At 45.2% G+C, this 14,762-nt stretch overlaps 2 protein-coding genes across 12 annotated transcripts in view; one reads left to right on the top strand and one right to left on the bottom strand.

The window, feature by feature from the left end:
• CILK1 (ciliogenesis associated kinase 1) overlaps positions 1-10,455 on the bottom strand; it is a 26,436-nt gene extending 15,981 nt beyond the window's left edge. Inside the window, exons 1-5 of one of the 8 annotated variants that reach the window (XM_061989669.1) lie at positions 7,768-7,996; positions 5,953-6,054; positions 4,757-5,006; positions 2,928-2,982; positions 1,385-1,506 (exon numbers count right to left, since the gene is read on the bottom strand). In XM_061989669.1, coding sequence (XP_061845653.1) covers positions 1,385-1,506; positions 2,928-2,982; positions 4,757-4,857 — 278 coding nt within the window. In that variant the 5' untranslated portion in view covers positions 4,858-5,006; positions 5,953-6,054; positions 7,768-7,996. The other 7 variants (XM_061989671.1, XM_061989668.1, XM_061989667.1 and 4 more) reach the window with 7 other exon arrangements.
• Positions 10,070-14,762, top strand: part of FBXO9 (F-box protein 9) — a 21,827-nt gene continuing 17,134 nt past the window's right edge. For 2 of the 4 annotated variants that reach the window (XM_061989679.1, XM_061989676.1), the window contains exon 1: positions 10,071-10,351. Coding sequence is in view for 3 of the 4 variants with exons in the window: in XM_061989676.1 (XP_061845660.1) it covers positions 10,349-10,351 (3 nt within the window). In the remaining variant the exon portion in view is untranslated. Of the gene's footprint in view, positions 10,352-14,762 lie in introns of all 4 variants that reach the window. The other 2 variants (XM_061989677.1, XM_061989678.1) reach the window with 2 other exon arrangements.

Below are 14,762 nucleotides of genomic sequence, written 5' to 3'. Positions count from 1 at the left end.
ATGTTCAGGTGAGCAGATCAGCCATTGTAGGTGGTTTAATGGTGATCCCTCTCCCCAAGGGAGGATTCTGATCAAACAGCTCTGCAGCAGCTGCCTCTGCACATGTCAAAACACAGTAACTATCTGTGGGGTGGAAGTAACTAACAACTTGACTCAGACAAACAGTGAATAAAGATGTCCTGAGCCTTATTCAATTCAAAAAACCTCACCATCACGTATTTCAGAAGAGAGATCAGCTACTAGAGACAGCCTTTCCTATTCACTTATTTTTTTTTTAATTATAGCAGAAAGAGTCACATTTCTTCTACACTTCCTTCCAGCAAGACTGTCAATTTTACCTAAGCAAATTCTACTCTTATAGGTTTGATTTATACAATCAATCCAAGGCCTAGCTAAACCATGGAGAATGTGATGTGTAGTGAGTGCACTTCTACAGACACCTGTCCTTTTTGTTCTCATAAGCAGGTAGGATATATCAAGCATTTCTAATAAATCTGTTTTAATAAAAGATAACTGGTTTGTAGGTTATGCACTTGAACCATTTTCTCAAAGTTCATCACTTTGCATCATTAAAAAGTCAGCATCCACATGTATGTGTCCAAGTCAGGTAAAGTTAGTTAGTTCTATACCTATACACAAGTAAGTCTTTTTATGCTTAAAAAGGTACTTTCTGTAGTACTATCAACCAAGTAAGATTGCTATCATCTCCCAGGATGATTCTGTGGTCCATAGAGACAAAATAGCCTCCTCAGAAAATGTAAGGTGTGGAGCTGTTTTGCTCCAAATTATCCTCTTCAGGATGCTACCATGACCCAAAGGGTAAAATTAAGACTTTATAGGTGCTCCAGAAAACAGCAAAAAGCTAGATTTTATGGAGAATTATGACAAATAAAAAGGCAGTTTTTGGACATGTCAGTTTAAACTGCAAAGAAAAAGATATTTCTTAGAAGCAGGCCAGAATCTGACCCTCCCATTTTAACTATTTTTCATTTATTCATTTATCTGAGGAAGCTGTAACAGAAGAGGTGGTGATACCATCCTCTAACAGAAAAAGCATTGCTGGCTGGAGTTCTTACCTAGAAACCAAAAGTGCTAGGTTCAATGCCTTCTCAGCATGAGGGCAGTTGAAAGTCCACAGTTCCTAACAAAAGACTGCCCTTCTTATCTGCCAGGCTAATCTGCAAAGAGACTCTAGAAACTCACTACACTGTTTGGGATATGTTCAAAGGTGACAGCCACAGCTCCCATTGCAGCACACAGCTTTAAGCAATCGTGATCTAAGCCTAAACAAACAATCCAAAAACCTTTGAAAAGTAACAGGGATGTTACATCACATTACACAAGTCATTAATATATATCAGGAACAGGTGATGCTGTTACATACCTTTCTTTCATTAACTGATACAGATTTTCCTTCATGTATTCAAACACGAAGTACAGATGATCATTTTCCCTGATAACTTCTTTCAGCTTTACTACATTGGCATGGTTTAGTTTCTTCAAAGACTAGAAACAGAAAATGCAAACAGGATTTTACAAAGGTGTTAGTCTAATGAAAAAGAAAAAAATCTATTTCATTGATGCAGAAGAATTTGCTTCAAAAACTCCTCAATATTAAGCAATCAGACAGCTCTGAGAACAAAGACCAGATCTCAAGTACTACCAGATGCATATACAGTACATGTATCAATTTAATGTGCTGGTCATTCAAAAGACAGTTATCTGTCATCACAGCAGGCACCAAACAACTGTATTTTCTCTAGAAGTAACTTGCTACTGGCAGAATTCACACTCTTCTTGTACTTGCACTGGCAATACTCAGGTTAGACACAGGACTAAACAGAACCCTTGAAATTTTTCCTTGGTATTGAGGATTAACCCCATTGAGCAGCTGAGCTCCCTCATCCCCCTCAGTGGGATTGGGGAGAGAATCAGAAGGATAGAAAGTGAGAAAATTCATGTGTTTAGATAAAGACAGTTAAATAGATAAAGCAAAAGCTGTGCACACAAACAAAGCAGAATAAGGAATCCAGTCACTGCTTCCCACGGGCAGGCAGGTGCTCAGCCATCTCTAGGACAGCAAGCCTCCATCACGTCTAACAGTACTCGGGAAGATAAAATGCCATAATTCTGAATGTCCCTGCTTCCTCCTCCTTCCCCCAGCTTTTACTGCTGAGCACAATGTCATATTATACAGAATATCAGTTGGGATCAGCTGTCCTGCCTGTGCCCCTCCCAGTCTTTTGCCCAGCCCCAGTCTACTCACTATTGGGGAAATGTGAAAAACACACAGCCTGTGGCTGAGAAAGCACTGCTCAGCTGTAACTTCAAACATCCCTGTGTTACCAACACTGTTCTGGACACAAATCCAAAACATAGACCCGTACAAGCTGCTATGAAGAAAATTAACTCTATCCCAGCTAGAACCAGCACACTTCAGTTTTCGTTCTTCCTTCTTTTTAAATTTTCAGTGTATTCTACATTCATTCTTGCTGTGGCAACACAGTCGGAATGTGTTGCACTGTAAGAAAAGTGACCTAGGTTTTCTGCATGTTTGTAACAGTGACAGCAGCAGGACAAGGGGTAATGGGATGAAGCTGGAACACAAAAAGTTCCATTTAAATATAATGAAAAAACTATTTTACTGTTCAGGTGAGGGAGCCCTGGCACAGGCTGCCCAGAGGGGTTGTGGAGTCTCCTTCCTTGGAGATCTTCAAGACCCACCTGGACATGTTCCTATGCAACCTGATCTAGGTGAACCTGCTTCTGCAGGGGGGTTGGACGAGATGATCTCTAAAGTCCCTTCCAACCCCTACCATTCTATGATTCTATGCCACAGCTCATGCTGAGAGGAAACAATTTGATGTTACTCTAAACCGTGAGCAGGATCATCTAATTTAAACTCGATCATTGAATGAAATAAGTACCTTAACCTCTCGAAGGTTCATGCATTCCTCCCACGAATAAAACTTTCTCTTCATTCTACAACAGTAGAGGGGAAAAAACCCCAATTAATAAGTGGTCAGCATCAGCTGGTCTTAGACCAGTATGTCTCATTACATCTGAACAATTCAGTTCTTGAATCAAAACACAATGTATTATCTCTTTTGTCAAAAAACTTTACATCTCTACACAAGGCACGCTCTGATAGAATTTAAAGGCATTACTATTACACAAGATTGTCTTTTTTCTTGCTGTAAAAATTTCAGAGCCTTCAATAAGTCAGGGCATGCCAGTTTTCTTTCCAGTATACATGGTGGTGGATCAGAGGCTAACTGTAGGAAGAACAAGGGTTATGACAGTTATGAAGCACTCAGATTAAGTTTTGAAACAAATCTAATGAAGACTAAATTATATCACTTCACTGGGTCTCAAATTTTATCATATTCTTCTTGCTCACCTTCTCTGTATTTTTATTTCTCTGTAATTTCAGTATCTTTCCCCTCTACGTTGCATTCTCCATTGTTCAGTGTCCACCACTCCCTATGTTTCTCTCTTGCTTGTGAGTTGCACCTATTCCACCAACTGCTTTTCCTTCATGCCTGTAAACAACTCTGCTCTAACAGAAACCAACTGTGGGGCAGATCTGCTTTCTCCTACTACAGAATATAACTGAATATAGTATTTGTGTATAATGTATGGTCTTATTTATCCATATTCAGTTTGATTATGCCTCAGATCTTTCACAAGTCATTCTATGCTTTAGGACACGTACACACACATTAAACCTACAAAAATACCCAATTGCTTAGAGTCTGGATTTCGGAGGAAGTTAGGCACCCTTTGAAGATCTGAATCTTCATCAGACCTTAATAGTGCAGCAAGTTTCCAGTTTGAAATTGACTCTTAGAATTAGAATAGTTTAAGACCTACAAGACCTTAATTTCATGAAGAGCTCTGGATTAATTTTTCTTTCATTTAAGCAATGTTTTTGCAATTACTGTCTTGTACTTTCAGCCACCAGGCTGTTTCTGTTCTTAATAACAGACTGGTGTTAACATGTAAGCTAAGAACGTACCATCTTCTGTTTTGCTCTGAGATGTTTGATCATGTTGCAAAATGAAAATCAAAGGTAGCTCTGGCAAGAACACCCTTGGCGCAGGGGACCTAGAAAATTGTTAAAGCCAACTGTTGATCATCCATACAAAACAGCACTGTACTGAAAGCTCTTTTGACAAGTATGGCCCTGGGTAATGGTCAGTATTTCAGGAAGGCATCTCTTAGCACAACCAGGACAAACAGACCATTTACAAACTGCTGAAGCAGCCTTGAGAAAAATCAAGTTGATTTCTCAAGGAATGTAAAGAAAATTTTAAGCTGAAAAGACCAATATGTAACAGCATACAAAAATACAGATAATGGACAATGAAATCCATAGTGCTAACTATGACCACAGTTTTAACATTACACTGGAAAGTAGACCATGAAAGGTATGTTTCATGTAAGCAGCAGGGAAGGGGCTGCAGATTCCAAAGCAGCATTGCAGAATCATCTGAATAATACACATAATATGTGTTTGACTGTATGTAGTAGGGAAGCACTGTTACAATAAGCCTATCTTTCCCACCCTCTTCATCTTCTGCTGAGGCTGTGGAGAAAGCAATGAACTTGACCTTTGCATTCTGCCCCAACACAACTCCAAATACAAATGCTGTGTGGCATGTGAAGGACTCAACCCAGCACAACCAAGTGACGTGGCCCAAAAAATGGAAAAACCTGGACTGTCCACTGTTAAGTAACAAATGAAAATACTTACTTTTTAATGGCTATTAGCTCTCCAGATTCAATGCTTCTCCCTAGGAGGACAGAGCCGTAGGTCCCGTCACCAAGCTGTCTGATAGTTGTGTACCTATTCATGATGAGGATACTTTAGCTGCAAGCGCATTTCAGTCTTTAGTGTTTCTCCTCCGAGTGTAACCAGTCCTTTCTGTGGCAGCATAAATATAGAGCACTCAGGACAGTGTGAACAGTTGCAGGAATCATGTTTTCAAGACTTAGCCTTTGGTCTGAAAGCACAGAACATAATCAGTTTGATCTCTGCACCCTTTTGAGGTTCCTTGCTTGCAGATTCCTTTCTCCTCAGAGAAATATTCCTTGTAAGCTATGCTCAGACACTTCCCCTGGTCTCTCACCAGAAAGTGACAGCCTTCATCTGGACATAGCTGGGTACGTTCCCCAAACCCAATCTTAATGCTAAAGCTAGATGTATTTTACAGCAAGCTTGCAGCTCTGATGGGAGAAACTATTACTAAAAGCAGGGGATAAAGTCTCATAACTTAGAAAAAATAGTTTGGCATCAGAAAAGCAAAGCATTACAGTAAAACAGGAGGGAATTTGTTCTAACTAAATTATCAGACATGCAAATCACCATCTCACAAGTCATATTGCCATCAGTTAAAGTGATTTCTTGACTTTCCATAAGGTCCTATGCTAGAGACAAAGCCATATTTACTCCTGGTAAGCAGAATCTTCAGAAGAATACGATATTCACGTCAAGTAAGACCACATGTGTTACACCACAGTAGCCTTAAGCATTAATCAGTTTCTAGAAGTAGTGGCTACATCTGATTTTCTATCTGATTTTTGCCCTGACACTGGATGAAGTTGAATAATAATAAAGAAAAGATAATAATAAAAAAGTTCTTTTCCCCTTATTTGATCTGACTGTTGCTAGTGTTTCCTACACTTTAGAACAAACATGGTCTACTCTATGTAAATTAATCATATATTTGGAACAAAACAGAATTCCCCTGCAATGAGGGTTTGGTGTCTGTAGTCTCTTTTCCTCCAGCTCTAAGAGGACAGCAATATTCACGGTCATTGACTTTTGCCTTCTGTAACCCACACTGAAACTACATTTCCACTTGTTTTTTTGGTAGCAGCCTTAAATCTCTCTTCCATCCTGCCTTATTTCATAAAGACAAACAATGATTTTAAAAGTAATGGGATTACGTTGCTTGAACTCTGAACTCGCATCAGTACAGAATCACAATCCTGTAGACGAAAGATGTTGTGAAGATCCTTTGTTTCACTCTTCTAAGCCAATCAGCTCCACTAATATTGATACAGGAACAAACAAAAATATGACGTCAACACACTTTTTGACAATTTCACACATCATGTATGAAAAAGAAATGGCAGAGTTCTGAAACTGTAATGTCATTGTGACGGGTCCCAATTCATGGCCCATTATGCTGCTCACCCACATATGCCTTTCCAGGGGACTGTGAGTGCAGGGTAGAGGAGCAACTTTGCCTCATGTTTGATAACCACAGCAAACCAAACAATGCATAACACTACTAGCACATGACATTGCTAGTAATAACCACAAATTACTATCATGCATAGATGGTTTGTCTGATGTCTCTTGAATAGACAAAGTGGCAAACAGAAGCACCTAGTCCTTACTAAGGATACTAATTTATGTCCTCTTTTCCACAGCCACCAATTTTCACAAAATTTGTAAGAAATCACCTTTGTGATTCTAGCTCTGCTGTCAAACGTGACCAAGAAAGACAAATGAACTGAAACATTTTTGAGGCACAAAGGGGGAGGTAAAGAACACAGATAGGAACAAACTGTTCAGAATGTTCAGATTTCAGTGAAGAATGCATGTTAAAAAACATATTACAATGAACAGAAGTTAATATGGCTCCTATGCAAACACAAATCCATCTGTATAAAAATGCACTGAATAAAACCTAAGTAAAGCCTTCTTTGATTAGTTAAATCAGTACCACTTCTTGAGCTCATTGGTGGTATTTTTAAAAATGTATTTTACTTTACAAGGTTTATGTTCTGTCCTTACCACCTTCAGCTATGGGAATAAACTAAACCTTAGCCTGCGTGCTGTTTCATTTAAGTAGAGTCTCACTGAAGTCACTGAAAGAGCACAAGTCTCTGACAAGCAGTTTGAAGAGCTACAACATGTATAACCTTGCCTAGATTCTACCCTAGAACTACAATCTGGGCAAATTCACATCGTTTGAGGATGTAAACACAAATCGCAAAACTGTCTCAGAGTAAGAGTGTACTAAACAGGAAAACGTAAAACCCTTGTTTTAACCATACCGTAACACCATAATGAGACTCTACTTCACCTATAAACACTTTTTTTTCCAACAGAAATCAAACAGCAAAGCCCTTTTAAAAAGCAATTCAATTTAATGCATCAATACTACTTTCTGACTAACTCAAACTTACTATTTCGCTTTTGAACGCTTTAAAAAAAGTCTCCCCTCACGTTCCACGGGCTGCGGAGCTAAGAACTGAAAGCGAAACTGGCCCACCCTCTGCCACGGCTGAGGAACGCAAACAGTAAACAATCATCAGGGGCCTTTTAATGCTCGTCCCGTGCTCTGGCAACAACCCGAAGGTGTTACTGGCGGGATGCACCCGGAAAGGCGTGGTTTAAGGCCGCCGGTTTCCATCGATGCTATCCTGGCAGCCGGTGCTCGTGATCGTTAGTGCTGGCTCTGGGAGTGCCCCATGAGCTGCAAACCGAGGCCAGAGCAGCGGGAGGACGCGGCGCGTCTGCCACATGGCAGGGTGGCGAGCCGCTGGCCCCTTCGCCACGACAGGCCAGCTCGGGGCTCCAGCCTGGCCTTCACGCCGAGGCGGCCATCGATTTTCAGCCGCGGCCCCGACACATGCGAGTCACCCCACTCCAGTCATCTGTGTTACCGCTCTCCCCCCCGTCTCCGGCGCGTCGGCGGGCAGGCGCGGGTGCCGCCGTGCGCGGCCATGGCCGTGCCTAGCGGTACTCACGGCGTGCGGGCGTTCCCTCCTGCGGCCCGGCCCTGACCCGCGGCAGCCGCGCGGGACGCCCCTAATGGCGGCGCAGCGGATCCGCCGCCCCCGGCGGCCGCATCCGCCGCCCTCTGGCGCAAGCTACGCCGCCTAGGACAAGTTGTGGCCCACAGAGGCCGCCGCCGGCCGCCGAGCCCATGGCACCCTGGCCCCTGGTGCTCCCCGCCTGGCGGCGGCGGCAGGGCGCCCCGCGGGGGGATAACGCCACACGACAGCGGCCGGCCGCGCAGCTACCCGGGCGGTGGGGAGAGCCCACGGGCCTCTCCGCCGCGGCCTCAGGGGAGGGGTTTAGGGGTCCCCCCCAAAGCGGGCGGCTGTCGGGGGTTTGGCAAAGCGGCGCGGCGTGACCACCCCCACCACCCCGAAAGAGGGGATCATTATGACCGAGCTGGGGTTTAGCGTAATGTAAAAAGTACCCGATTACTGGCCCTGCTCGCATCCCCGAGGAGTCTTAAGTAGCAACGCCAGAAGGCAGAAATACCAATTTATGAACACAGGGCCAGAATATCGACGTTTGAACCATTGCCCGGGGCACCCGAGCCTTCCTCACCAAGGCACCGGCAGCGCCGCCGGGCTCTGGCAGGGTCGAGCTAAGGAGGCGTGGGGGGGCAAACAGAAAAAAGGGAAACGCGGAACAAAAGATATTGGCCTCAAGCAACTGTTCATCAGATCCGACTGTAGGAGTAAGGCTGAATTGCCTTAGCTGGTGTCTACACTTCTTCATTTAGATTTTAAACGTAAAGCATAGAGTTACTTGCCAGCGTTCGTGAGGCAGGGTGAGCTGGTGGTGTAACTCAGGAGCACGCACCCAGCTCCTCCCCTCTGCCAGGGGGGTTTTTACAGCAGTGAATCTTACACTGAAGTACACTTCCTTAATAAGGTGTTTTTTCACTAAAACACATGTGAGGGAACTCCAAAAAGCCCTGGATGCTTCGGCCCTCCACACATAAATAGAGACTGGTCTTTGGAACATTTACATTTGTTAAGAGAGCTAAGCTCCCTTCTGGGGACACAGGTGACTCTTAGTGAAGGCTGTTCGAGCAGCAGACATTCAGAAGAGCCTGCTCCTTTAAGCTATCCCTGTTACATCTCAAGGGCAGCAAACACGTATGAGTAACCAGCCCCGTGACAGCCGTAGCACACTCTTTCTGCTGCTAGAGGCAGGGCTTCCTCATTCCCAAAAGAATAATGCACGCCCAGGCAGGAGAAAAGCCCGTCATCTTTGGCTCAAACCCCCAAAAAGAAGCAGCATTAAAGATAAGTAGCTGTATTCACGATCACTCCATCTCAAAACCTCAGCTGCGCTGCCGTCATCTCAGCTGCTCACGCAGAGCCCACCAGCACACTGGCACTCGGGCTGCTCTGGTTTTCCCCCCGCCTTCAACCACCCAGCCAGGCATTGGCACTGGAGCCGGCAGGCAGCCCCCTCAGATCTCATACTCCACGCAGCAGCTCTAGAGTCACACGGACTTTAAATTCCATAGCCCGTGCCAGCTCCCACACCTTCCGCAGCCCCTCTGGCTGCAGCCCCTTCCCCATCACCCGCTCCTGCTGTCAGGCACTAGCTCTTGCTGCCCGGCTCCGGAATGGCCGCACACCTCCTCCTGCCCTTAAAAGCAGTGGAGGCTGTGCTTCACGGGTCACATGTAAAGGCCCACACACGTGGCTTCCTCAGGGATTTCTGTATGAAATATAGATTAATAAAAATGGATTTAGTCCTATTTCCTAACACCCGATGAGGTGCACTGACAGCACGTAACGAACGTCCTCGGACCCGGATGGGCAGAGGACAGGAGACCATGAGACATGATTTCAGCAACATTTTAATCCACATGGGCCAGTACTAACCACTCCTGGTTGCCCGGGTTTTCTCATTTGCCTGGAACGAGGCCCAGATCTGGCCACCGCCACAGCAGCTGCCAAGCCACAGCGAGCCCTGCGCCTGCTGACACCGAGCCGAGGGGCAGCACCGAGGGGGCGGGCTGCCGCTGCGGGGGCCCGGACATCGCCGCCTTCCTTCGGTTCCCATACCTGAGCGGCGGCGAGCGGTGTAGTCTGCGGGACTACACTTCCCGGCAGCCTCAGCTCCGCCGTGGGTGGGAATGGCCCGGGAAAGTGCCGCTTCCAGGCGTCGCGGCTGCGGCCGCAGGAGTTGTCGCCCGCGGACTGCGTTTCCCAGCAGGCATCGCAGCGCGCCGCTGCAGGCGGGAGAGCTGCTGCGGGGCCGCGGTGCGCGCTGGGACTAGTAGTCCGGGCGGCCGGTGGCCGCGCCCCAGAGCGGCCCGTGCGTCAGGCGGCGCTCTGACCTTGCGGGTTTGCCTGGTCGTGTGTCTCCGCTGCTCCCGGCCCGCCTGCCCCTCACTCGCCGGGAAGATGGCTGCCGTACGCAGGGCCCGCAGTTACTCCCGCTGCGTGGTGCGCTTCTCCGACCGAGAACTCTGCTAATTCCCCCCCACGCCACGGGGAGGACGCACGGACCGAGCAGGGAGGGGGGGCAGAGACCCCCGGGACGGGGCAGCGCCACCCGAGCGCTGGCAGCATGGTGAGCGGGTCCGGGCCCGGGCCGTCGGGTTCTGCTCCCCGCCGCACTGCGGTCTGGGGCGGGGTGGGGGCGAGGCGCGGGGAGCCGGTGGAGGTGGGGGCCCGGCCGCCGCGGCAGGTGTGGGCAGAGGACGGCCTGGCCCCGCCCCACTCCACTCCGCCGCTGGGGCACTGTAGGGGGCCTTGGCGAGGAGGCTGTGCCCAGGGGTGGCAGGAGCGGCTCCCCAGTAGCCCCTGCCCCCGGGGATGCCCAGCAGTTCCTGCCCCCCAGCAGCCCTGCCCAGCAATCCCTGCCCCCGGGGATGCCTAGCAGTCCCTGCCCCCCAGCAGCCCTGCCCAGCAATCCCTGCCCCCGGGGATGCCCAGCAGTCCCTGCCCCTCAGCAGCCCTGCCCAGCAGTCCCTGCCCCTCAGCAACCCTGCCTAGCAGTCACTGCTCCCGGGGGATGCTTCTGAGAACTGTGCTGGGATCCTGGCCGTGGTCCCACCCCGCATGACTCTGCCCAAATGAGGCACGGCTGCCTTCCGCAGAGGATTTTAGTCTAATGAGCCGGACTGCTGGATCCAGCACCGATCTAGCTATCCGCAGAAACACCTGAACAAGTTGCTGTGTCATTACAGATGAGTATGCCCAGCCTCTCTCTTTCATCCCTAAAAAAGCAGATGGCATAAAATCAGTCAGTGATGTAAATGGCACCGTGAGCCAGGCACTTATTTGAGTTTGTGATGTCACGTCATAAATATTGCTTGGTTCAATATTGCTTTTCTGGCCACACCTCAAGTATCCATGATGAGAACTTGGTCCTTCAAAGTTTAATATTATTTAGGAGCTCTTAAAACATCTTACCACCATGATTAAAACTCCTAGTTTTGAACAGTGTTGCTTCTACTACATTGACAAGTTACAAGAGATGGGAAGAGAAAACAGCCTCAAGTTGCACCAGGGAAGGTTTAGATTAGATATTGGGGAAAAAGTTTTACCAAAAGGATTGCAAGCATTAGAACAGGCTGCCCAGGGAAGTGATAGAGTCACCATCCCTAGATGAATTGGAAAAATGTGTAGATTCAGTGCTTAGGGACATGATTTAGTGGTAGACATGTCAGTGCTAGGTTAACAATTGGACTTAATGGTTTTTTAAAAGTCTTTTTCAACCTAAGAGATTCTGAGACAGAAAAATGGAGTGACTTCCTCGTTTCCTTGTAAGACCAAGAAGAATGTTAAGCCTTGGTCTGTTTTGCTGTGTGGTATTTGCTTCTCCTTTAGTTCTGTGTGGTTCACATGTAGCCCCGTTCAATTGTTGACAGTCAACATCAGACTGTTCCTGGTTTTGGCTTTATTTTGTTGAAGCAAAGATCTGAGCTATTAACTTACTTGACAGTTACAGACAGTTTAGTAAGTGATCGTTGTACTCTGTGGAAATCAGCATGCAATCAGTGATTGCAAAACAATTAAAACCAGGCTGTGCAAATGAACTAGTTTTGCATTTGGCAAATTATTTGTAAAGCTTTGCAAACAAATTAGATTCAAATCTAGTGAGCTGACTTCTTGCAGGTTATAGGCTAATTCAGATGTTTGCTTTTGACATATTGACCTTTTAGTGGCTTTTACTGGTTACTGCTTACTCATGGAAAATTATTTGAGCCAGTCAATACGCACTAAGAATGTCTCACTTTCAGGCAGGATAAAGTCACTGTTCCCCATGACAGCTGACCTGCAGGAGGATGAAGATAAGCAGGCTAGATTTATCCATTAAATAGGAGATACAGTATAATATTCTAAAGTTCCACTTCAACATAAGAAAAAACTATTTCACTGTGAGGGTGACGGAGCCCTGGCACAGGCTGCCCAGAGGGGTTGTGGAGTCTCCTTCCTTGGAGGTCTCCAAGACCCACCTGGACATGTTCCTATGCGATCTGATCTAGGTGAACCTGCTTCTGCAGGGGGGTTGGACTAGATGATCTCTAAAGGTCCCTTCCAACCCTACCATTCTATGATTCTGTGAACTGCAGAAATGATAACTACAATTTAAATAGTGTCAGAGTAGGGGCAAGGAGACAGTTTTTACAAGTTATAACCTGCTTTAGATATGGTCTCACGGGCTGTCTACAGATGAAGACCATTGCTTCAGCGAGACGTGTGCTTACTTGTTAGTTCTGTCAAATTCACAGGGTTTCAGCAGAAAGAGTGGAAAGTGATCAGTTTCCCAGCCCAATTAGCCATGTGGTAACAATATGAATGAATTGCTTTACTGGTGAATTGAGAGGTATGGTCACTTACGCTGCCACTGCTGCCAGTCTCTGATAGGAGAGACTTCAGAGCACACACACACACAGTATATAGAGGAGGGAATGATGGAAGTAAAAACTTTGGTTGTTACCAAGTTGATGATGTTTTTTGACAGCTTATAGCATGTGGCACCTAGGGACATGATTTAGTGGTGGACTGGGCAGTGCTGGGTTAATGGTTGGATTTTATGATCTTAAGAGTCTTTCCAAACCTAAGCAATTCTATGGATGAGATCTTCATAGTATGGTGTATTTTTTGTTTGGATTGAGAGCACATTTTAAGTTTTAAAGAGCATTGAAAGGTGTTTTGGAAGCAGTTAGTCCAGAACCATCACTGACCAAGACTCAGAAATGAAGAAGCAGGGCAGTTGAACAGAGACGGGGGGAGGAAAACCAAGGCTTTTGAAGAGATTAATGAAACAAAAAGTTTCTGAACATGAAATAAACTTCAGCCATCCTCATAACTTTCTAAATAATTTTGACTCTTAAATTAGTTTATTTACAGACTTCATGAGTTAAAGGCCTTAATGGGCGTGCCTTTTTGCACAAGAAGATAATGTGTTGATCTAGTTTAGAAATTGCTAATTCCTGCATTTTGCAGATAAACCTAGAGCTAACTGGACATAACTCAGCTGTAAACCAGAAGCCTTGCACTCTGGACAGGCAGAGGCAGGCCTTGTTTATATCAGGCCACTGCCATAATAATGCACTTATAGACATCCATTTCAGTGCCAACTCGTTTATAGGCTATCTCAGTTTGGAAAGCATAGACGTTATTCCTGGATGCTACAATAATGTGGTAGGACTGCTGTAGCTCATTAAGAGTGTGCAATGAAATTCTGGAATCCAAAAGCAGGACATTTCTCTGTTTACTCCTTGCTCAGATTTAACACCACCAGTGCTCTAGAGCATTCTGTCTTACCTGTTTTTAGTAAGAAGTTAAAAACATACAGCTTTAGAATCAGAGTGTAGAAACAGATGTGCTGTCTGTGTACTTTAACCAAGCAATGCTGTCTACATTATCAATTGCCTGAGACATCAGTGAAAACACATTTACAGATGACAAACCAGTAAGTTGGTGGGGAGACAAGTGCTACAGGTCAGCTCCAGGGAGGTGCTTGTCACCAAGACAGAGATTTAAATGTTGTCTTCTCATCAGGTTTACCAGTATTTTGTAGTTTGATAATGAACTTCCAGATGCTATAAAAAGTCTGTAATTTTTCTGAATACAAGAATGCTTTGATTTCTGCACTTTGATTGTGCAGGAGATAGAGATTTCTTTATGGGAAGTCAGAAGAATCTTGCTGAGAGATGTCACTTGAAGTCTCTGAACACTGTCTACAATAGGAAAGAGTGGGAAACAAAACTTCTGTAAGTAGTTAGGGTACTCTTAATGCCAGGTTTGCCTTCTTACAATGCCAGTTTGTGTTATGTACTTTCAGAAGATTTGAATTTCAGTGCAAAATGGTAGAAAAACTGAGATGATAAAGCTGCAGGAAAAACTTTAAACAAATGTCTTAGTCTTTGTTGAGTTGGAGGGGGTTTTTTTTCTCTTATTGGTGTTTTACTGCTTTTGTCATTGTAGTGACTTGTTACTGATGCTCAGAATTAGTTTTCCTTTGGTTTTGTGTAGATTCCATAAATCTCGATATATTTCACAATGAGACTTTATTTGCATCTTTTAAATTTTTTCTGTTAAACAAGCTGTCTAGCTCCTTTGTAGAGCCCTGTTGAGTTTAGTTAAAGGTCTTATTTAAGATCTTGTTTATTTAACTTGTCTCACAGCAGTACTGTAAATAAAACCAGCTGTTAAGCTCTCATGCTAGCTTTCTATTTTCTTCTACAATACGCTTCTTGTTTAGTTTCACGTGTCGTTTTTGAGATTGCCTGTATTGTCCTGGAATTTTGGTAAGATATTGTTACTCAGAACAGGAATCTTTGTGCTTTTGTAAATATTAAACAAATCAAAACTACTCATCTTTACAATGAGGAGGTAGTGATTAAATCTTAATTAATTGTATAAAGCACACCACTGTTTAACACCAAAGCTTTCGTTCCGTGCTTTGACTTCAACACTGAGTGTGTTTATTCAAGTGTTCTGGTTGTGTACCGATGCACGTAAGCCTT

This window comes from Colius striatus, chromosome 2, assembly GCF_028858725.1.
Source record: "Colius striatus isolate bColStr4 chromosome 2, bColStr4.1.hap1, whole genome shotgun sequence".
NCBI classification, from domain to species: domain Eukaryota; kingdom Metazoa; phylum Chordata; class Aves; order Coliiformes; family Coliidae; genus Colius; species Colius striatus.
This window is presented reverse-complemented; position numbering and strand designations above follow the sequence as displayed.